Source organism: Triticum aestivum, chromosome 1A, assembly GCF_018294505.1.
Source record: "Triticum aestivum cultivar Chinese Spring chromosome 1A, IWGSC CS RefSeq v2.1, whole genome shotgun sequence".
NCBI lineage: Eukaryota > Viridiplantae > Streptophyta > Magnoliopsida > Poales > Poaceae > Triticum > Triticum aestivum.
The window spans coordinates 356,459,739-356,482,473 of record NC_057794.1 but is presented as its reverse complement, the minus strand read 5'-3'; the positions used below and the strand labels follow the sequence as shown (position 1 = coordinate 356,482,473).

General features: G+C 48.5%; 2 protein-coding genes across 2 annotated transcripts; both read left to right on the top strand.

Moving 5' to 3' along the window:
• Positions 1–10,679: 10,679 nt before the first annotated feature.
• Positions 10,680–16,556, top strand: LOC123050782 (CSC1-like protein At1g32090). Its single transcript, XM_044473519.1, has 11 exons — positions 10,680–11,241; positions 13,014–13,166; positions 13,329–13,464; positions 13,546–13,647; positions 13,752–13,871; positions 13,953–14,033; positions 14,171–14,511; positions 14,601–14,846; positions 15,084–15,408; positions 15,494–15,727; positions 15,995–16,556. Exons 1-11 carry the CDS (start codon positions 10,937–10,939, stop codon positions 16,361–16,363), a joined length of 2,412 nt encoding a protein of 803 aa, XP_044329454.1. The 5' UTR covers positions 10,680–10,936; the 3' UTR covers positions 16,364–16,556.
• Positions 16,557–17,397: 841 nt separating this feature from the next.
• LOC123050793 (4-coumarate--CoA ligase-like 3) lies at positions 17,398–22,643 on the top strand. Its single transcript, XM_044473529.1, has 6 exons — positions 17,398–18,683; positions 19,617–19,806; positions 20,877–21,013; positions 21,124–21,191; positions 21,291–21,393; positions 22,039–22,643. Exons 1-6 carry the CDS (start codon positions 17,442–17,444, stop codon positions 22,192–22,194), a joined length of 1,896 nt encoding a protein of 631 aa, XP_044329464.1. The 5' UTR covers positions 17,398–17,441; the 3' UTR covers positions 22,195–22,643.
• Positions 22,644–22,735: the final 92 nt, after the last annotated feature.

Sequence of the window (22,735 nt, the reverse complement as noted above, 5' to 3'; positions counted from 1 at the left end):
GACAGATCCAATCTCGGAGGGGCTCTCGTCCCTCCCTTTCCATGGAAGCCATGGACCATAGGGGAAACCCTTCTCCCATCTAGGGATAAGGTCAAGGAAGAATAAGAAGAAGGGGGGCTCTCTCCCCCTCTCTCCCGGTGGCGCCGGAACGCCGCCGGGGCCATCATCGTGTCACCGCAATCTACACCAACATCTCCGTCATATTCACCAATATCTTGTTGGGGAACATAGTAATTTCAAAAAAATTCCTACGCACACGCAAGATTATGGTGATGCATAGCAACGAGAGGGGAGAGTGTTGTCTACGTACCCTCATAGACCGGAAGCGGAAGCGTTAGCACAACGCGGTTGATGTAGTCGTACGTCTTCACGGCCCGACCGATCAAGCACCGAAACTACGGCACCTCCGAGTTCTAGCACACGTTCAGCTCGATGACGATCCCCGGACTCCGATCCAGCAGAATGTCGGGGAAGAGTTCCGTCAGCATGACGACGTGGTGACGATCTTGATGTTCTACCGTCGCAGGGCTTCGCCTAAGCACCGCTACAATATTATCGAGGATTATGGTGGAGGAGGGCACCGCACACGGCTAATAGATCTCAAGGATCAATTGTTGTGTCTAGAGGTGCCCCCCTGCCCCCGTATATAAAGGAGCAAGGGGGAGGGGCGGCCGGCCAGGAGGAGGCGCGCCAGGGAGGAGTCCTACTCCTACCGGGAGTAGGACTCCCTCCTTTCCTTGTCCAACTAGGAGAGGGGGAAGGAAGGGAGAGAGGGGAGAAAGGAAAGGGAGGCGCCGCCCCTCCCTCCTTGTCCAATTCGGACTAGAGGGGGAGGGGGCGCGCAGCCTGCCCTGGCCGCCCCTCCTCTGCTCCACTTTGGGCCCATGAGGCCCATTAACCCCCGGGGGGTTCCGGTAACCCCCGGTACTCCGTTTTATATCCGATAACTCCCGGAACCATTCCTGTGTTCGAATATAGTCATCCAATATATCAATCTTTATGTCTCGACTATTTTGAGACTCCTCGTTATGTTCGTGATCATATCCGGGACTCCGAACAACCTTCGGTACATCAAAATATATAAACTCATAATGAAACTGTCATCGTAACGTTAAGCGTGCGGACCCTACGGGTTTGAGAACAATGTAGACATGACCGAGACACGTCTCCGGTCAATAACCAATAGCGGAACCTGGATGCTCATATTGGCTCCTACATATTCTACGAAGATCTTTTATCGGTCAGACCGCATAACAACATACGTTGTTCCCTTTGTCATTGGTATGTTACCCGAGATTTGATCGTCGGTATCTCAATACCTAGTTCAATCTCGTTACCGGCAAGTCTCTTTACTCATTCCGTAATACATCATCCTGCAACTAACTTATTAGTTGAAATGCTTGCAAGGCTCATGTGATGTGCATTACCGAGAGGGCCCAGAGATACCTCTCCGACAATCGGAGTGACAAATCCTAATCTCGAAATACGCCAACCAAACAAGTACCTTCGGAGACACCTGTAGAGCACCTTTATAATCACCCAGTTACGTTGTGACGTTTGGTAGCACACAAAGTGTTCCTCCGGTAAACGGGAGTTGCATAATCTCATAGTCATAGGAACATGTATAAGTCATGAAGAAAGCAATAGCAACAAACTAAATGATCAAGTGCTAAGCTAACGAAATGGGTCAAGTCAATCACATCATTCTCCCAATGATGTGATCCCGTTAATCAAATGACAACTCATGTTTATGGTTAGGAAACATAACCATCTTCGATCAACGAGCTAGTCAAGTAGAGGCATACTAGTGACACTATGTTTGTTTATGTATTCACACATGTATTATGTTTCCGGTTAATACAATTCTAGCATGAATAATAAACATTTATCATGATATAAGGAAATAAATAATAACTTTATTATTTCCTCTAGGGCATATTTCCTTCATATCTTCATCACCTCCCCCCATCTATTTGCAGCGGTCCACTCTCCTGCAACCCGTTGTACCCTCTACTTGAACATGGTGCTTTATGCTTCATATTATTATCCAATGATGAGTTGCCATCCTATGATGTCTGAGTAGATTTTCGTTGTCCTATCGGTAATTGGTGAATTTCTATGATTGGTTTAATTTCTTGTGGTTATGTTGTTGTCCTTTGGTTCCCATCATATGAGCGCGCGCGTGGATCACACCATAGCGTTAGTTGTATGTTGATAGGACTATGTATTGGAAGGCAAGAGTGACAGAAGCTTCAACCTAGGATAGAAATTGATGCATACGGGGTTGAAGGGGGACCAATATATCTTAATGTTATGGTTGGGTTTTACCTTAATGAACGTTAGTAGTTGCGGATGCTTGCTAATAGTTCCAATCATGAGTGCATAGAATTCCAAGTCAGGGATGACATGCTAGCAGTGGGCTCTCCCACATAAAACTTGCTATCGGTCTAGTAAAGTAGTCAATTGCTTAGGGACAATTTCGCAACTCCTACCACCACTTTTCCACACTCGCTTTACTAACTTTATTGTTTCTTTATCTAAACAGCCCCTACTTTTTATTTACGTGCTCTTTATATTCTTGCAAACCTATCCCACAACACCTACAAAGTACTTCTAGTTTCATACTTGTTCTAGGTAAAGCGATCGTTAAGTGTGCGAAGAGTTGTATCGATGGTCGATAGAACTTGAGGGAATATTTGTTCTACCTTCAGCTCCTCGTTGGGTTCGACACTCTTACTTATCGAAAGAGGCTACAATTGATCCCATATACTTGTGGGTTATCAATCATTCATAGTAGAAGTAGCATCATCAATAACTTGTGACATATCAGAATTGATAGCATGTGGTGGTGTTGCAAGTTTACTCATAACAGAAAGTGAATCTAAAGGAGAACTGGATGGCAGTTCCTTACCTCCCCTCGTCTTAGAGGGATAAATCTTAGTCTTTGGATCCTTCAGATTCTTCATAGTGATAATATGATAATAATCCCAAGTGACTCAACAAATATAGCTATGCTCCCCGGCAACGGCGTCAGAAAAAGGTCTTGATAACCCACAAGTATAGGGGATCGCAACAATTTTCGAGGGTAGAGTATTCAACCCAAATTTATAGATTTGACACAACGGGAGCCAAAGAATATTTGAGGGTATTAGCAGCTGAGTTGTCAATTCAACCACACCTGGAGATTAATTATCTGCGGCAATATGATCAGTAGCAAAGTAGTTTGATAGTTTTGATAATAGTGACAACAGCAATGGTAACAGTAACAGTGATAGTAGTAGTTTGTAGCAAGTGTAACAGTGATGATAGCAATAGTAACGCAGCAAGATCAATAAGGATAAATTCGTAGGCATTGGATCGGTGACTTGTTGGATGATATTCATCATGTGATAGTTATAACCTAGGGCGATATGGCATTAGCTCCAGTTCATCGATATAATGTAGGCATGTATTCCGCAAATAGTCATACGTGCTTTATTAAAAGAACTTGCATGACAAGAGGAAAAAGCATGAGAAAACAGCGTCAGTCCGGGGTTAGTTTCATTCAAATCATGCAAATTAGAGTCCAAAACAAGAGGAAAAGCATGAGAAAAAGTAGATACGTTGGAGACATATCACTTTTACCGACAATTTCAGTGCTTGCAGAAATTACCTTGCTAAAAACCGCTTGTCATTTCCTTCTGCTCCTCGTTGGGTTCGACACTCTTACTTTTCGGAAGGACTACAATTGATCCCCTATACTTGTGGGTCAGTAGCCCCCTCTTCAAGCCGCGGGCGAGGGAGAACGACTTCCACCCCACCTCAAGAACATGAAGCCGGTGGGAGTGAAGCTTGTTGCCAACCAGAAGGGGCCATTGCAGCAGTCGTCCAGCTGCAGCCTAGGCCCAGAGGTGTATGCTCCGCCATTTCCCCCGCGAAGGTGTTCGGGAGCCGGAGCCAGGAGTAGGGATCGCGGTGCATGCCTACGATGAACTTGCGGGCCGTGTCAGCGGAGTGGCTCCATGACTGGGGCGGTTGCGCCGTTCTGCCCGCCCCGGCTACCGCCGCCTCACCCCACGTGTTTGTGCCGACGGCCGGAGCTTCCTCCATGGCTGCCGGAGCCCGCGTAGGGCGTCAACGGAGGTCGCCCGTGCCCCCGGGGAAGCGCCCCGGGCGTGGCGGCGGATGAGCGAGGGCAACCCCTCCCCCTCGTTGGCTTCGGCGGCTCCACTTCCTCCAGCGGCGCCTTCCCCTTCTCAGTAGCGGAAAACCATCTTAGGGGCGCCATGGCTACTACAACGATGGGTGGAAATGGAGAGGTGTGATGGAAGAAGATGAGCCGAGGGGTCCTTCCCCTTCCCCTTATATAGCGTTCGATTGGGGCCGATCCGTGCCCCGTCACCTTCTAAGGACCGATGCGGAACAAAGGAAGAGAAATGATGGCCCCGCGCAGTGCCCGACAGGCTTTATGTTAAACCAGGCTTTTGCCAAGGCATCGTGGGGGAGTCAGGGCGTCCCGCGCCCCGTCGTGCGCCATGCATTGAGCCTGGCCCGCAGGCGGTTGGGCCCCGCGCCATTTCGCCCCCTCCCTAACGGGTGGAGTCGTGCGCGCCACGGGCTACTGTCGGGCCCATGGGACCAGGGGTACCCAGGCCCGTCTGCCCGTGGCCTAGTGCGCGACACCCTCCGGGAAGCCCAGGGCTAGCCCAGCGGCAGAGCTTCACGAGCAAGACCCTCGCGAGGCATACGTCAACAAGTATCTCCATGAGTCTCGTGAGGCCCTCTCACGAGGCGGCTTCCCAAGGCCCCTCACGGAGGCCTGCGAGTTAAGATTCTCGCAACCACACCGCTGTAGCTCGCTCGGAGCGACTATAATTGGCCAACGGATCGGCAACTCTATTATGAGAGTGATAGATCTTCAGAGGTACAAACTCCCTAACACTCATCAACTCCTTAATCTCTAGAACCAAGTGACCATAAGCTGAGAAAGTTAAAGCATTGCTCGAGAGGCTCGCTAAGGCTTCAGAAGAATCCGACTGGACGACGACTGGGAGATCCGACTGTTGGATAGCCAAAGCCATACCTTGCATGAGCGCATGTATTTCAGCTTCCAGGGCGTCGTTACAGTGGAATAGGACTCGGTATGCTGCGAAAATGATCTGTCCTTCATGATCTCGCAACACCATTCCGGCGGCCGCCGAGCTATCTGCTGCTTGGAATGAACCATCGACCGTCAGTGCAACATAATCCGGACTCGACGCCATCCAAGGCAGGGGTATAGTTTCCTTCCTGGCAAGAACTGTTGGAATCGACGAAGATGGCATTTTTCCTTTAAAAATTACGTCCATCGAAAACCGACCAACTAGCTTAATGGACTTATAATAACTATCCAGGAAGTCCACCGTAGCAGAAACTGGCGGTACCTCCTTGCCATGAGTTTGGTCGTTCCTTAGCTGCCAAATGTGCCATACTAACATGATAATCATGTCCTGAACCTCATCAGAGCATCTGCATAATAGGTGCATAAGTCATTCCCTTCCATTATCAATTAGAAGATCATCCGGTGGGAGTGGCCATCTTGCCCGCATATGCAGCCAGATTTCTCCCGCATGCTCGCATGCGATCAGAGCTTGGAACGTACCCTCCTCCTCCAGCCCACATAGCCGACAAGTGGAGCTTGTGGGTATATGACGCAACACCTTACATTGGTGCATGGGTAATACTCCCGAGATGATTTGTCACGCATTTATCTTCATCTTCTGCGGAACCGAGGATTGCCACACACAATTCCAAAGAGAACGGGAGCCATTTGACGCCGCACTTGATGCCCCTTCAGAGAAAATTGTGTCGTGATCGCACGTGGCTAATTTGTATGCACTTTTAACTGAAAAAACTCCACTCTTCTCTGGCTAATTTGCCCGCATTATTTCTGAATTTATTTCGCTCGCTCACATGGGGAGAAGATGAGGTGAGCATAGGCTCAATTCTTATATGACAACAAAATGTCAGATTTCTCGTGTGCCACGGCACACCGGCTAGGTTCACCCTTTTGTCGTGCATGAATGCGCCACGTATGCCCTAGGATTACTAGGAATTGTTGGAAAGTTCTAAATTATTAAACATGCAAGGCCTAATGATTCTATTTCAAGATAGAAAAACACGTAATGTTAACTGGTTGACCAGCATCACGGTTTAGCTAGCTCCCTAGCTATAAAGTGCTCTCTATGTAAAAAAATATAAGAGCGTTAACATTTTTATATTTCTTAACAGAGGAAGTACTATAATTCCATCCATCTGACAAGAGCATTTATGCATGTGACCCGGCCGTTGATAGGAGCTAGAGAACGGTATGCAGAATAGTTAACCGGAAATGAAGGAAGCTCTAGCCTCTAGGGAATGCCAAGCTCGAGCCCCGACCCCATGTGCACGAGGTAGGCGTTGGATCATTTGTTTCTTGCATTGCATTGCACCTCCCTCCGTCCCACACATATCCTCCTCTTTTCGTGCTGCTGTTCCGTTGGCAGGGTTAAAAGTCGAGGCGCGTGGGCGCGGTGTGTATACACCAATGCACATGGACATGACACGCGTTGCGGCGAGTAGAGTTTCACATGCTGCAAATGCCTGCCAAGCTGTCTTAATTGGATAGCTCGCTCGGTCTGGCTCCCTCTCCGTCTGTCCGTGCCTGCGATGATGGAGTGGGTAGTCAATTCATGGTGCATGTGATGCAACCTTCCATTTTTAAGGTTGTTACAAAAATGGGTGTCAGGCAGGCCGGTAGGCGTGTGAATGAAAGTTTAACGCGCAAACTTTACTTGGCCTACGCGGAGCACAGAATGGCAGGCTAGGCATACAGTAGTCAAAACCCGCCTGCACTGCATCCGTGCCGCCGCTTTGTAGTATTTTTTTAAGGGAACTGTTTAGGAACGGCGCACCGGCCGAACCGTTTCGCCGGTCCCATGCGGGCCACTCGATCGAAGCGACGCGCAGCACATCGTACGCTCGCGCTCCTCCCGATCCCCTTCTTCCTCCTCCCGATCCCCTTCTTCCTCTTCATCTTCTCTCGCGTCGCGCCGCCCTTTTCTTCTGCCCTCTCCTCCCCACCCCTTCCCCATCCCTCCCCCCCGCCCCCCGGTCGCAGCGCCACGCGCTCCCCTCCCCGCTCGGAGCTCGCCGGCGACCATCCCATCTCGCCAGCGATCGAGGGGCGGTGAACAACGGGAGATGCTGCAACCGGTGCTATGGGGTGCTACCACGGCGCGCTCCCTCGCATGCATCGGAGCTCTGCCTACCTCGCCGGACCCGGCCACGCCGGAGCTGCAGCCAGCCATGGCAGACTACAAATCATCGGTGGAACCAGTTGTAGCAAATTCAATCATCGGTGGTAGCGAAAATCTACTACGGTTGCAGCAAAACGACGATGGCCATGGGCAGGCATGGGAGCTCGGTGAAGCAGCACAAGTAGCTGTGATAATGGTTGTAGCAAATTTCAACGTCGTTTGTAGCAAAACCAAACTATAGTTGCAGCAAAACGGTGTCATCGTCATCGCGGGTTCACAGCTAAGACAATAAGTTTGAAGCTTTTTTCATTGCCCGTTGTAGCTTTTGTAACCGCCGGTTGCAGCTTTTTCGTTTGTCGTCCATGGGTACGGCTCCACAGTTGAAGCTTTTTTCATCGTCGGATGAAGCTTTTTTCATAGCGAGATGAAGCTTTTTTTTGTCACCGGTTGTAACTTTTCTTTGGTTGTTCATAGTTTCCGTCGTACGAGTTGAAACTTTTTTCATAGCTAGTTGAAGCTTTTTTCGTCAGCATTGTAGCTTTTTCCGTCGTCAGTTGCAGCACTGGGCATATTCCCCCGGGGCTTGATTTTTTGTTGCAATCGGGGGATGAGCACCAGCGAGCAGACCGGCGAAGCACGCCGGTGAGCTCCGGTCGTCGCCACCGGAGCTACAACGGTTGCCACAGAAGCTACAACCGCAGGGGTGGGCTGTTGCATGGGCGAAGCCGGCGACGAGGACGACCGCCCAGGGCTGGGACCGGCGACCATGGCGGCCGGCGAAGACGGCCGGCGAGGGCGGCGAGGGTGTCGATGAGCTCGAGAGACGAGGAGGGCAGGCGGGGGGCCGACGACGAGGGAGAACGCGCGCGCCGGCGAGATGGGGTTCCTTTTCTCGTACGCGCTCGCGAGAGGAAGACGCCGCCCAGGGATAAGGATCCAACGGCTCGGGACGGGCCGATCTGACGGCTAGGGTGCGACCGGCCGAAACGTTCGGCCGGCGCACCGGCGCAGATCGTTGCCCTTTTTTTAAACATCAATACATACATAAGCGCTTATATACACTCATCTCTACGAAGGCTTGAGATTTACGAAGTTACCGTAGGCGTCTCATCATCGACGAAAACGTCTCCTCCTACTAAATGCGCATCGCCGAAAATTCTGAAATAAATGTGAGCACCAGGATTCGAACTTTGGTGGGCTGGGATACCATAGTCCCTCTAACCATCCAACCATAGGTTGATTCGCGGTCGCTTTGTAGTACTTGAAGTGCCTACTACATAGTACTCCATCCGTTCCTAAATATAGGTCTTTTTAGACATTTCAAATGGATTACAATATGCGGATATATGTAGACATATTTTAGAGCGTAGATTCACTCATTTTGCTCCGTATGTAGTCATTTGTTGGAATCTCTAGAAAAACTTATTTTTTCAAGAGTACGCCAACAACGTACCTTAACTTTATAGAAGATGGAATATATGTACAGGAGTTTGTTTACAAACGACAGGCTTCCCACACACGAGCCTAGCCACTCCTACTCCTATCCACCTAGCAGACTACTCGCGACTAGGTAGTGCTCCACCCCCTCTCGCGATGGCCCAAAGGCGTCGCTCTCTCATAATTAGCTGCACCGTGCCACTCTCAATACAAGTATCGTTCCTGCCAAAGACTCTCTCGTTCCTCTGCTTCCATATGCACCAGCACACGAGCATCACAAAAGCATCGAACTCCTTGCGCTTTGTTTTGTTCACCTGTTTCCTCGCTGCAGCCCACCAATCCTGGAGCGTTGCTTGCCCCGTTGGAGTGAGCGACGAGCTGATTCCCGTTTCCAGAAAGCATTGGTGCCAGACCTGCGTGGCAAAGACGCACTTCATCAGTATATGTTCCACCGCGTCCTCCTCCTGGTTGCAAAGATAGCATGGCGAAATCGCCTCTTGCAGCCCGTGTCTCAAGCGCCAGTCTGACGTCCATAGTCGGTGTAATAAGGCGAGCCACATGAATATTTTGCAACCTAGTGGTGCCCAGCACTTCCATTATCGCCCCAGTTGCCTGGAATCTGATCCCCTCCCCCCTCACACATTATCTTATAAGCCGAGGCAGCAGAGTACCTCCCAGATGGGTTCCAAGCCCAGATCAGTCTATCATCCAGCTTTTGAGTCAACTGGACGTCAATCAAAATGTCCCATAGTTTGATGAGTTGCGCCAGCCCCTCCGTATCTAACTCTCCGCCAATGCCATTAGTCCAAGAATGCATATATAGCCCGTCTCTTAGCAGCCTCTTGTTGACCATTGCGTCCTCACTTTTCCTACAAGTATAGGCCCAATCTCGTTGACAGTTTGTCCTCCTACCCATATGTCCTTCCAGAATAGAATCCGCGAGCCATCCCTTATCTGCCACCTGACCATACTTGTGAAAGCGTCTTGCGCCTGCTTGTCAATCATGTTGCATAGACCATGCCATGGCCTGGACTGATCTGTTCTTTTAAGCCACTCCCATCTCATTCTAAGAGCAATGGCATGCTTGTGTAAATCAATCACACCCAGCCCGCCATAAGTCTTTGGTCTGCACACTCTCTGCCAAGCAACCATACATTTTTCTCCGTGGATCTCCTCCGATCCAGCCCAAAAGAATGCGCGGCAGCCTTTGTTCACCCTCTCCACAACCCATTTTGGAGCTTCTGCGATTATCAAGTGATGCGTTGGCCGTGCACGCATGACTTGGTTGACAAGAATAAGACGCCCCGGCCTTGTCACCATCCCCCTCTGCCATCCTGGTAATATCCGAAGGGCCGCATGCACAATTGGTTGCCAGTCCAATCTCGTGAGGCATTTGATACTCAGTTGCAATCCAAAATATTTGCAAGAAAACGTCTCGATCTGCCATGGTAAAGTATTCCGCAGCCGTTCCTCGTCCTCCTCTTCATCACGGATCAGAATAGCTGAGGATTTCACGAAGTTCACTTGTAGCCCTAATGCAGCCCCGAAGATGTTGAGCGCCTCTTTGACAAAAGCTAAGTCCGGCCTCGTCGGTTTGATGAAAAGAACCACATCATCAGCATATAGCGACAGCCTTTGCATCGGTCCACAACCATTGATCTTTGCCAGCACCTGGTTGTCGTGTGCCTTACTAATGATGGCTGTGAGCACGTCCATTGCGATCACGAATAGTAGCGGTGATATTGAGTCCCCCTGCCTCAGCCCACACGCATGAGTGAATTTCTTTCCGGCACATCCGTTAACCAATACTCTAGAAAGACTTATATTTGGGAACGAAGGGAGTACTAGTGTTCATGTCGTTCGTCACGAGTTTGCACCCAATTTCTCTCTGGACTGGAAAGAAGAAACCAACACCATCCTCACTCATCCATGCCGTCTGTACATGGCCAGAACGCATTGTGACGCCAAGCAGAGACAGCGCTACGTAGCATCCGTGACAAGATAGAGCGGCGGTGCCCGGTGGGCTCCACAAAATTCCAAGCGAGGAACCCGGCCCGACTGCCTGCCGTTCTCCTCCTCTCTTCCCTCCATTTACTCCACCTTCCATCACGCCACCACCCCCGCCCCGGCGCCCTCAATTTCCGCCCGCCTGCCTTCTCTCCCCTTCCTTGCCGCGCATGCGCCGGCGCGTCTACTGCTAGTCTGCTAGGCGGCGGCACAGACAACCCACCCAGTCCCCAGCCATGGCGACGCTGCAGGACCTCGGGGTGTCGGCCTTCATCAACATCCTGGGGGCCTTCGTCTTCCTGCTGCTCTTCGCCGTGCTCCGCATCCAGCCCATCAACGACCGCGTCTACTTCCCCAAGCTCTACATCGCCGGCAAGCGCGCCGCCGACCACCGCGGCGCCCGCAGGGCCATCAACCTCAACCTCTGCACCTACTTCAAGTTCCTCAGCTGGGTCCCCGGCGCGCTCCGCATGACCCAGACCGAGCTCATACACCACGCCGGCCTCGACTCCGCCGTCTACCTCCGAATCTACACCCTCGGGTACGCCACACCACTCACTCCCTTTTAATTTCCGGAAATCCTCCCACTACCACTACTGCTCTGCTCTGCTCGACTACTACAGAATTGTGCAATTTGGGAGTCGTGCGATCGGTTACTATTTTGTCAACCCAATTCCTCGACAGCAAATTAGCTCTGATCCCCAGATAGTAGTATAACGGCCGCATTTGGTTCGTCTTTTCATTTTCGCCAAATTAGTGGCAGCGGATTACGCCATTGCCATTAATGTTACAAGCGCTTTTCGCCAAATTTGCACCCATGGCCTGCCCCTGCCTGCCTGCCTGGATGAGTTGTTGGTTTGCGTGTCAATAATGCACGCCTATACCTTGCCTTCTCGCTGCTGCTAGCTGTTTCCTTCGTTGCACAGCACAATGCTTGTTCGGTTCTCTCATACGGAACATGTGATCCTCACATGCTCCGGAGATTGCGCACCCCAAACCCCAAACAAGCATTTTCCCCCAACGAAACACTGTACAATTTTTATCCCCAAGTTTTAACCCTAATGCTTTTGATATTAATCCTTGCTAATTAGACTTGTCAGTTCAACCCACAACTGATTGGATCTCAGAGTGACGGGTTGCGTGATTATCCGGAGAAATGTTGCTTGTGTCCGGGTCCGGTGACAACGTTGGCGATAGAGGTCATCCTGGCACGTCGCGGCTGCCATCCAATTCAGTTGTGCGTTGAAAATGGCGCCGTCCGCCCGTCAGATATCCTTGGATTGTTTTGCACGATCACGGGCGCTCTTTCAGCCAAGGCACGGACTTATCCAGCTTTAGGCCTCCTTTGGTTTGGAGGAATTTCATAGGAATTTTAGAGGATAGGATTTTTATAGGATTTTTTCCTTTAGAGCCCTTTGGTTCATAGGAATAGATTCCTATTCCTACATAGGATTGGTTCCTATCCTTCACATTTCATAGGAAAATAAAAATGAGCCTAGACTCAATGAAAAAATTCCTTTGGTGTCAACCAAATGACATCTCGTTTCCTATTCCTACTCATAGGATTTGAGATACATGCCATCTCATTTCCTACAAAATTCCTATTCCTATAATAATCCTATCCTATGAACCAAAAGAGGCCTTAGACTAGTACTTTAGCCTGCCTGGTGTAATCGAGTATACCCCGCCACCGACCCGTATCATAAGTGGTGGTGCTCCCCCACTAAACAACACGCAACTTTTCCGTGTCGCTCCAACCGATCATTCAGCATGTGGGGAGGGCGGGACCAACCACCGGCGTTTACAACAAACTGGAGATGCTTTCCTTGCCGCCTTGGACGGAATTTCGTTCCAAAGCTTTCCCTCTTCAGAATGCAGCCATGTTTTCAACAGTGAAAATTGATAGACAATCTGGTTCGCTGGTCCCTTCTACTGTAGAGATGGAGCATAAAACTAATTTCCATCATCTAATAAGTATAAGCGTTTCTCGATCCGGCGAAACTTCTCCTTCACGTTTATCCTCGCATGTGAGCGATGCTTTACGGCCATCCGACCGAGAAGCAAAAATTATTCTGTTGACCTTGGTTGCTCAGGCGGTGCTTTTGGAGAAATTTCACCTTTCCCTTCCCCCTTTTTGTCAAGGAAAAGATTTGGAACTCTGTTGCAGGAGATGGGACTACTGTTTTGTGTTTCATGCACTTCAAGTCTTCAATATAGTACTAGTAGTATTTTTTTGTGTGGCTATTTTACAGGTTCAGTTTGAGCCCTGTGTTTTGTACACTAACTATTTTTTTCCTCTGGTCTCACTTGCAGCCTCAAGATTTTTCTGCCCGTCATGGTTGTCGCCTTGCTGGTTCTCATTCCGGTCAATGTCTCTGGAGGGACCCTACTGAACCTGAGAAAAGATGTTATGTTCAGTGATATTGATAAGCTGTCCATATCAAATGTTAGCCCGGGCTCCAACAGGTAATCTTCAGTACATTATGAACTCTAAATTTGCCAGTTCATTTTTATCCTAACACAAAGTCAGAACATTGTTCTTTAAAACTCTATGTTGCTCTAGGTTGTATGTTCTGATTTGTAACAGTACTCTAAAATGTTGACCCCTGACATCCCACTTCATTTCAGGTTCTTTATTCATCTTCTAATGGCGTATGTGTTCACATTTTGGACGTGCTTTATGCTGTACAAAGAGTACAGTAATGTGGCCTTCATGAGATTGCATTTCTTAGCTTCTCAGAAACGTTCTGCTGATCAGTTCACTGTAAGTACATCAACAAAGTTTGCTATGCGTCGAGAGCTGTCCTACTGTAGCATTTAATAACAACAATAAAAACAATGCCAGGTGATTGTCAGAAACATACCTCGTGTGTCAAGCCATTCGACATCTGAGACAGTTGACGAGTTCTTCCGCAGGAACCATCCAGACCACTATCTTGGTCAGCAGGTATACTATCCTCATTCTAGTTGATTTTTACACACACACACACACAAATAACGGTTGCTGGCTAGTGTTTTGATTATAGAACTTGACCTTATTTTTTATTTCAGGCTGTTTACAATGCAAACCGGTATGCTAAACTTGTAAAGCAAAAGGAGAGACTTCAAAACTGGCTGGATTACTACCAGCTAAAGTTTGAAAGGCATCCTGAGAAAAGACCAACTGGAAGGGTAATGTTCCAATCATTGCTTTTGTTATTTTTGGATATGTGCATATAAACTTAACTGCTTGCCTTGTTCATGGTATTTCAGACAGGATGCTTTGGTTTCTATGGTAGACAAGTGGATCAAATCGACTACCACCGGGCTAGAATTAGCGAACTTGATAAGAGGGTACGTGTACAATTTGTTGGCGTTATGATTCGGGGGAAACATTTTACCGTGCATGCTGAATTTCTAGACCCTATGCAGATCAGATGTACATATGTTTATGATTTTAACACAGGCTACGTTTACGTCAATATTTTCAGATTGCATCAGAGCGTCAAAGAGTTTTGAATGATCCAAAAGCCATTATGCCAGTTTCTTTTGTGACATTTGACTCAAGATGGGGTGCTGTTGTATGTGCACAGACACAACAGTCAAAGAATCCCACACAATGGCTGACTAACTGGGCTCCTGAACCACGTGACGTTTACTGGCAGAATCTTGCTATTCCATTTTTCTCTCTGAGCATACGCAAGTTTCTCATATCAATCGCGGTCTTTGCTTTGGTGTTCTTCTACATGATACCTATTGCATTTGTGCAATCACTTGCCAATCTCGAGGGTATTGAAAGAGTCGCGCCTTTCTTGAGGCCAGTAATAGAAGTGTAAGGATTCTCTTTCTTTTTGTGCATCATGCCTCTTGAGATTTCTCGTTATTTCTATTCATTCACACGACTTTTTTTTCAATTTGCAGAAAGGTGGTGAAGTCCTTCCTACAGGGTTTCCTACCCGGTCTGGCTTTGAAGCTCTTTCTCTATATCCTCCCTACGGTTCTTATGATCATGTCAAAAGTTGAAGGCTATGTCTCTTTGTCATCTCTGGAAAGAAGAACTGCTTCGAAATATTACTACTTCATGCTGGTGAATGTATTTCTTGGAAGCATAATTGCTGGCACAGCTTTTGAGCAGCTAGATTCTTTTTTTCACGATCCTCCTTCACAGTGAGTTTCTTCAAATATTCTTCTGCTAACATATTACATACATGAACCAAAACTTATTTTCCCATGTCTTCATTTTATTAATTATCCCCTTTTCGAAAAAAAATGTCTCCATTAATCATTGTGCTGCCGCGTCATATGACTAGAATGTACTAGCACTCATTCTCAAAATGTACATATGAAAAATGAAAAATGTTGGATGTACGGTAACAATCCGCGTTTCCTTTAATCTCTTAACAGAATACCAAGGACCATTGGAGTGGCCGTACCAATGAAAGCAACATTCTTCATGACATACATAATGGTCGATGGCTGGGCCGGCATCGCCAACGAGATTCTTCGGGTGAAGCCACTGGTCATCTACCATCTGAAGAACATGTTCATCGTGAAAACCGAGCGGGACAGGGAGAGGGCGATGGACCCACGCAGCATCTCTCTTGGAGAAAACCTTCCATCCCTGCAGTTGTACTTCCTCCTTGGGCTCGTGTACGCGGTGGTCACCCCCATTCTCCTCCCTTTCATAATCGTCTTCTTCGCCTTCGCTTACCTTGTCTACAGGCATCAGGTGAGTTGATGAATACTGCTTTGACCTCTATCCATTTGCTGCGTCAGAGCCAGTGCGCTGACCTACCTTCACTCTTGGTTTTCAGATCATCAATGTGTACAATCAGGAGTACGAAAGCGCGGCGGCGTTCTGGCCTCAGGTCCATTCGCGCATCATAGCGAGCCTGCTCATCTCTCATGTGACCCTCTTCGGGCTGATGAGCACGATGAAAGCCGCCTACTCCACTCCGCTGCTCATCTTCCTGCCGTTGCTGACAATATGGTTCCACAAGTACTGCAAGAGTCGGTTCGAACCCGCGTTCCGCAAGTACCCTCTAGAGGTCAGTGCGTCACCTCTGTATCATGTATAATTTTCAATGAAAGAATAGCGCGCTATAGCACCGCTAATAGCACGCTACAACGTTGTGAGCATTGTCTTGCTAAATGAAATCAGTGTACAGTCGTTCGCTATAGTGTGATATAGGGTCACTGTAGCGGATTTTAAGGTTGCATTATTTTACCTTGGCACGCTATTTTCTTTCATTGGTAATTTTGCTTCGAAAATCGTTTGCAGAACCTGAGATGTTGTTTGCATTTCTGAACCTCAGGAAGCGATGGAGAAGGACAGGATGGAGCACGCGTCGGAGCCGAGCCTGAACCTCAAGACCTACCTGGCAAATGCATACCTGCACCCCATCTTCCAAATGTTTGAGCAGGAGGATCAGAAAGAGGAGGCCACCATAGAGGTGAGAATCGACAAATCGGAGCATCAGCAGCAGCAGCAGCATGTGAGAAGCTCACACTCACAGTATGAGGAGGAGACGAGCGCACAGACGCATTGCCACCACGAGGAGAGGACCAGCAGCCAGTACCAGTACCAGTACCAGCACCAGTATGAGTACCAGCACGAGGAAACTCACATGAGGAGTGAGCAGTCGCCGCCACACTTTGTCTACCACCCTGGAGTCGAGCATTGATGCTGCGAATTTACCACTCCCTGACTTGACCTTTTGCCTGGCATTTTAGTGAAAATGATTGCCCCTCTAGTCCAGTCCAGATGATGCTGATGATGATTGATGTACATGCCAATATGTAGTCGTGTGATGATAATCTTATGAGTTGATTGATTTTCCTTCTGTAAATGGAGAAATCAATTACCTTGAGTACTAATGCGAATCGGCGTTGGATGGCGATACTTACGGCAACTCCCATTAATCCGAAAGAACCTAAGTACCTAACTGCCAAACATCTTTTGGAATTAGGGCAACTCAATGTTGCACATCAAACCGCTTAATGCATCTTCATATTATTCTTGAATGGCCGAGGGTGATTTTTTTTTTGTTTTCTGCTGCATTTCCCAACAGACAGCCACCATCGCTGGGAGGCAGAGCCACAGCCATCGGCCCTTGCTGCCGCAACCCACGCTGCACTGCAGGCTCCTCGGTCCACCGCCACCGCCGCAGGGCACCGTCACACGCAAGCACCGCCACACCATGATACCCAACACCAGCGCCGTGCTTGACCGTGGAGAGACCAGCCCACGAAAGCCCACACACGCGCGAGGACGCAAGCCCCTCCTCCCCCTGTCGCCATCGAACGGGCTTTGCCTAGCCGCGCCCCCTGGCGGTGGCGAGGGGAGGAAGGGGGAGACCGGCGGCGGGATCTGGGGTCGCCCTCCTCGTCGCCAACGAGGGAGGGGAAGGGCGTTACCCCAACAAACTTCCCATAGAGACAATGTGAGCCAATGTTTGAAGCAGAGGCGGTGTATATATGCAAAGGGTGAGCTCAGTGCAGGTGACGTGATCAAGGCACACATGGGTGACACGCCTTTTAGGACGAGACGTGGTTCAACATGGCATCCGAGGCAGTAGCATTTTCTTTCCGGATTTGTCCAAACATGTAAAGCTATTCAGTGCACGCCTGTCAAGCCACGAGCATCCACAGTTTACTATAGTGTTTTTTCTATAAAAAAAAAGGTTGGCCAAAACGTGCTTCTGCTGATGAGATAGACGGCAGTTTCTGTTTGCATGAGCCAATCAAGCAAAGCCGAACCGCATGAGGCAAAACGTGAAGGCTCGGGAGTCGGGACGGACAGGGCAACCGACGGCGGGCATCCACCGGCGGATCAACGGAGGGTCATGCGAATCCGCTGCTTCAGCGGCTATATCAACCGCCTCCCGAAAGCAAAGACGATTGGATCTTAACTTCAGTAGTAGCACAGCGAGATCAGCAGCAGCAGCAGCAATGCAGCACGCCGCGCAGGACCCCAGCGCCGCCGCCTTCTACTCCGCCGCCGCCGGCCTCTACGCCAGCGCCCACCCGCCGGTGCCGCTCCCCGCCGACCCGGGCCTCTCCCTCGTCCCGCACATCTTCTCCCGCCTCCCGCTCGGCCCGCCGCCGCCGCATTCCCCGCCGTGCCTCCTCGACGCCGCCACCGCCGCCTCCCTCTCCCGCGCCGACTTCCGCCGCCTCGTATCCTCCCTCGCGCGCGGCCTCCGCGGAGCCCACGACATCCGCGCCGGCGCCTTCGTGCTCCTCGTCCTCCCCAACTCCCTCGCCTTCCCCGTCGCCTTCCTCGCCGTCCTCGGCGCCGGCGGCGTCGCCACCACCATGAACCCCTCCAGCTCCCGCGCCGAGATCGCCGACCGCCTGCGGGACACCGCCCCGTCCCTCGTGCTCGCGTCGCCCGACAACGCCGCCAAGCTCCCGCCCTCCGCCGCCCCGGTCGTCCTCGTGCCGGAGACGTTCCATCCCACGCCCTCGGCGGGCCACGAGTTCGCGCCCTTCCGCGCGCTGCTCGATTCTGACGCCGACGACCTCCCATCGGCGGAGGTTGGCCAGGACGACGCCGCCGCCGTCCTCTACTCCTCGGGGACCAGCGGACGGAGCAAGGGCGTCGTGCTCACGCACCGCAACCTCATAGCCATGGTCGAGCTCTTCGTGCGCTTCGAGGCGTCGCAGTACGCGCGACCTGCTTGTGACAATGTCTACCTGGCCGCGCTGCCCATGTTCCACGTCTACGGCCTCTCCCTCTTCGCCGCGGGCCTCCTCTCGCTCGGCTCCACCGTGGTGGTCATGAGGAGGTTCGACGTCGGCGAGGCCGTCAGGGCCGTCCACAGGTATAAGGTCACGCACTTGCCGCTCGTGCCGCCCATCATGGCGGCGCTGCTGAGGGCCAAGGCCACGGGCGCCTCGTCATTGGACTCCTTGGTGCAGGTCTCCAGCGGTGCAGCTCCACTCAGCGGCAAACTTGTTCAGGACTTTATCAAGGCTTTCCCACACGTCGATTTCATTCAGGTACATATAGCCTACTAAATTTAAATTGTTTGTACTCCCTCCGTAAACGCTCCGTAAACGCTCTTAATTTACGGAGGGAGTACTATTCTGGGAAACATAGGTTGGTGAAGGCAAACAATTGTTGTAGTCCAGGTGTCCGTATTCTGAGTATAAAATAACGGTATTGTTACGTGACGAACGTCGGCTGGAAAGGAATAACGGTATTGTTACGTGGCGAACGTCAGCTTGGAAGGGGTGACATGCGAGCTTTTTTTATGACAAGTTTATGTGGTGGGAGATGGCAAATCCTCCCCTTTTTGCAGCGAACTTTTTTCTTCTTTCCCAGAAGTTATGTTTCTGAAGAAATTGCGATCCCCCCACTGCGTAAATTGCCAGTTAAAGTGTCCGCAATCGTTACCTCCTCCCAGCTGACGTTCGCCAGATAAGAGGGCCCTAAAATAATTTAGTGGTACTATTTAATCATATGCCTTGTCGCTGATATGTGATGAATAGTACTTAGTCTATTACATAGGTATATCCATTCATGTATGCTGGTCCTTTTGTTTTATCACCTTAAAGTTCAGCCTACCAATTTTCTGCATATGAGATGCAGTTGATTTGACTATGCAAACATTATAGACATGTATGTGCATATTTTAGATGGGGTGACAAAGTAGGGATTAACAAGTTTAAAGCAAAATTTGTATACAATTAATACTTCTGCAATCAAACTGTGAAACTATTACTGCAGTTCCAGTTCCAGTTGTATGCATTCAGAGTAAACTGCTATTTTTTATGCAATTGGAGAACTGAAAGTTAGTCGTGTGATTCGAAATTACCCATTCCAATTGCTTGCAATATTTTGAGTAAATAGTTGCAATGTAATCACTGAAATATACTGCTCCAGTTCCAACTGCTTGTAATATTCTGAGTAAATGTTTACACTTTGAACAGGGCTATGGCATGACAGAATCTACTGCTGTGGGAACTCGTGGTTTCAATACCTCGAAGCACAAGAAGTATGCATCTGTAGGTCTTTTAGCCCCAAACATGCATGCCAAAATTGTTGATCTGGAAACTGGCTTATGTTTACCTCCTGGCTCTTGTGGGGAGTTATGGCTCCATGGGCCAGCTATAATGAAAGGTAACATTTCATGAGCCCAACTCAGCCACTGCAACGAAAACACACACCTTGAATTTTGGTATTTGTAGTCTGATGCAAACCGATGTCTAGTTAAAAAGATCACTTTAAAAATAAATTGACTGGCCTTTACTTAACTCAGTGCTGAGGTGGTTATTGAAGACCCTATGAAGACTTGGCATATGCATTGTCTCTGCATTTTCTGCCATTCTTTTTCAGCTCACTTAGAAAATAAATATGATCATTCTTTGTGCTTAACATGATTTCTTCGTCCTCTTAATGGTTATTTTATACAATTCCCTTGTGTCTATGATATAGGTACTTCTTATCATTCTAGTGCAAGTATCTGATTATGCGACAAAAAAATTTGATTTATACTCCCTCCGTTCTGAATTACTTGTCTTAGATTTGTCTAGATACGGATGTATCTAGACTCATTTTAGTGCTAGATACATCCGTATCTAGACAAATCGAAGACAAGTAATTTGGAACGGAGGGAGTACTACCTTTACTCTGCTATGTGATTATTTTTCCTTTTAGAAAGGTAAACAGAATCAGCTCTCAGGTCTAGCCTTTAACAATATGTGGCTGGCCTTTACTTAACTCAGTGCTGAGCTGGTTAATATGATTGCATATATCAATATCAGGGTTTGAGATTGCTAACCGGACCTGCCATGAAGACCTTATAAAGACTACATATGCATTGTCTCTGCATTTTCTGCTATTCTTTTTTAGCTCCCTTAGATAATAAGATCATTTTTTTTTACTTACACATGATTTCATCCTCCTCTTAATTGTTATTTATATATAATTCCCTTGTGTCTATGATATGGGTACTTCTTATCATTGTAGTGCTTAAATATCCAACTGTGCCAGTACAAAAGAATTAATTTGTACTGCCTTTACTGCTATGTGATTATTTTTCTCTTTAGAAAGGTAAATAGAATCGGTTCTCAGGTCTAGTCTTTAGCATTATCTGGGCCGAGGCTAACGCCCCCTGAATTACTTGAGCTATAATCCATGCCATTTTTCCTCATTTATATTTGGGTTGTCGGAATTTTCTTTTTTCACAGGTTACTTGAATGATGAGGACACATGCACGAGAAACGATGGCTGGTTGCAGACTGGTGACCTTGCTTACTTTGATTCAGATGGTTACTTATACATAGTGGGCCGTTTGAAAGACACTATCAAGTACAAAGGATTTCAGGTATGCCTTCATGTAGCAGGCAGTATAATACACCGACCTTGCTCTTGTTTATAGTAACAAATTGCGCAAGAAGTTAATGGGTTATAACAAATTATCATTCTGAACATCAGATAGCTCCAGCTGACCTTGAAGCAGTTTTGGTCCAGCACCCTGAAATTGTTGATGTTGCTGTGACATCGTAAGTTCGAAAACCGTTAGATAATATTACGTTGGTTGAACTTATTTGTCAGCATGGAATTGAACTTTTATTCTTTCGCTTTTCTCGACTTGCACGTAGTGCTGAAGATGAAGAAGCTGGAGAGATACCAGTAGCTTTCGTGGTGAGGAGATCTGGAAGCCATCTGACCTGTGTGCAAGTGATGGAGTATGTGGCCAAGCAGGTAAAAAGACGCTACTACATTGCACAGCACAGCACAGCACCACTCTTCTGCTTCCTTCCTTGAAACCGACGTGTCATAACAGTAGTATGATGCATCCTTTTAGTTTTAATCATAAAATTTCAAGTCCAATCGAACATGACAAACATTCTAAGCAATCCTGAGATATCAGTGGTTGTCAAGACAGTTTCCATGACCATGAGTGATTGCTGTGCATGCTCCCCACCTGTCCTGACTCGCTGTACGGACGGAAACGCATACTCACTAACATGAGGTCAGGTTGTTTGGCACGCACGCCATTCTATACTCCAGAGCTAGTGGCGTATGCTAGGTCAGGCTGGCATGCACTCCTCCCCTCTCTTTGTTGACTCACCAATCGAACCCATGATCCATTCAAGAGTGATGCGCGGCGCTGGACAAAATACAGGAGCTCGGCTGTTCCTGTGAGACCTTGTCTGGCAGGAAGAGAGACGTCCAAGAAAAGATTGCGGCCAGAATTTGTTGCTGCTTCTTGACCATGTCCAAGTAGTGAGATAGACTAGGGGTTCATTACACCGAAAATTTAATCACTTGCAATTCTGTAGAAAGTAAAAAAATTCTCTTTTCTTTTGCTGAAGATGCGAATTGATCTGATGATGGTGGGTGCAGGTGTCCCCGTACAAGAAAGTTCGCAAGGTGATATTCGTGGAGGCAATACCCAAGTCAGCTGCTGGCAAGGTTCTGAGAAGGCTTCTCAAAGACTCTCTGCGCATTGATGCTGCTGCTTCCCGTTCAGATCACACCAAACCCAGTGCAAGGCTGTAAACGGAGTCGAGCAGCTTCCATCGAAATGGATGAAATACATGTGTTAGCTGCTGGATGTTTTTGGTGTGCGATTGGGATTGGTTCACCAGGGATTGGGATTGCTCGTGATTGCATACTAGCAGTACCATACCATGCTCCCATAGGATGTGTCTGAGTCCGTCACTGGAATACATGTCTGTGTGCTATTATAGTCTATAGATAGATTCGTCAGGAAAGACTGTTGATTGGAACACCATTTCGTATTATTACCTTGTTGAAGGTGTCGTCTACTGGTCTTCATTGGCTAGTATCAGCAAACAGGATGAAAATCCTTGTCTAGACCTTCTTCGGTCGGACATGTCGACGGTGGCTCAAGGGCGTTTATTCCTTGTTGAAAGCCGTGTTGCGAAAGAGGTCGATTTAGTCATAGGAGTTTTTTTTTTCATATCTCAATTGGTTCTTGTTTTTTAGGGGGTTGATTGATTCTTGTGATGGATGTGTGGTTCTTCTGGAGACAGCAACGTGGAGCTGCTAAAATGGAACTCGAGTAGTTTCATAGTTT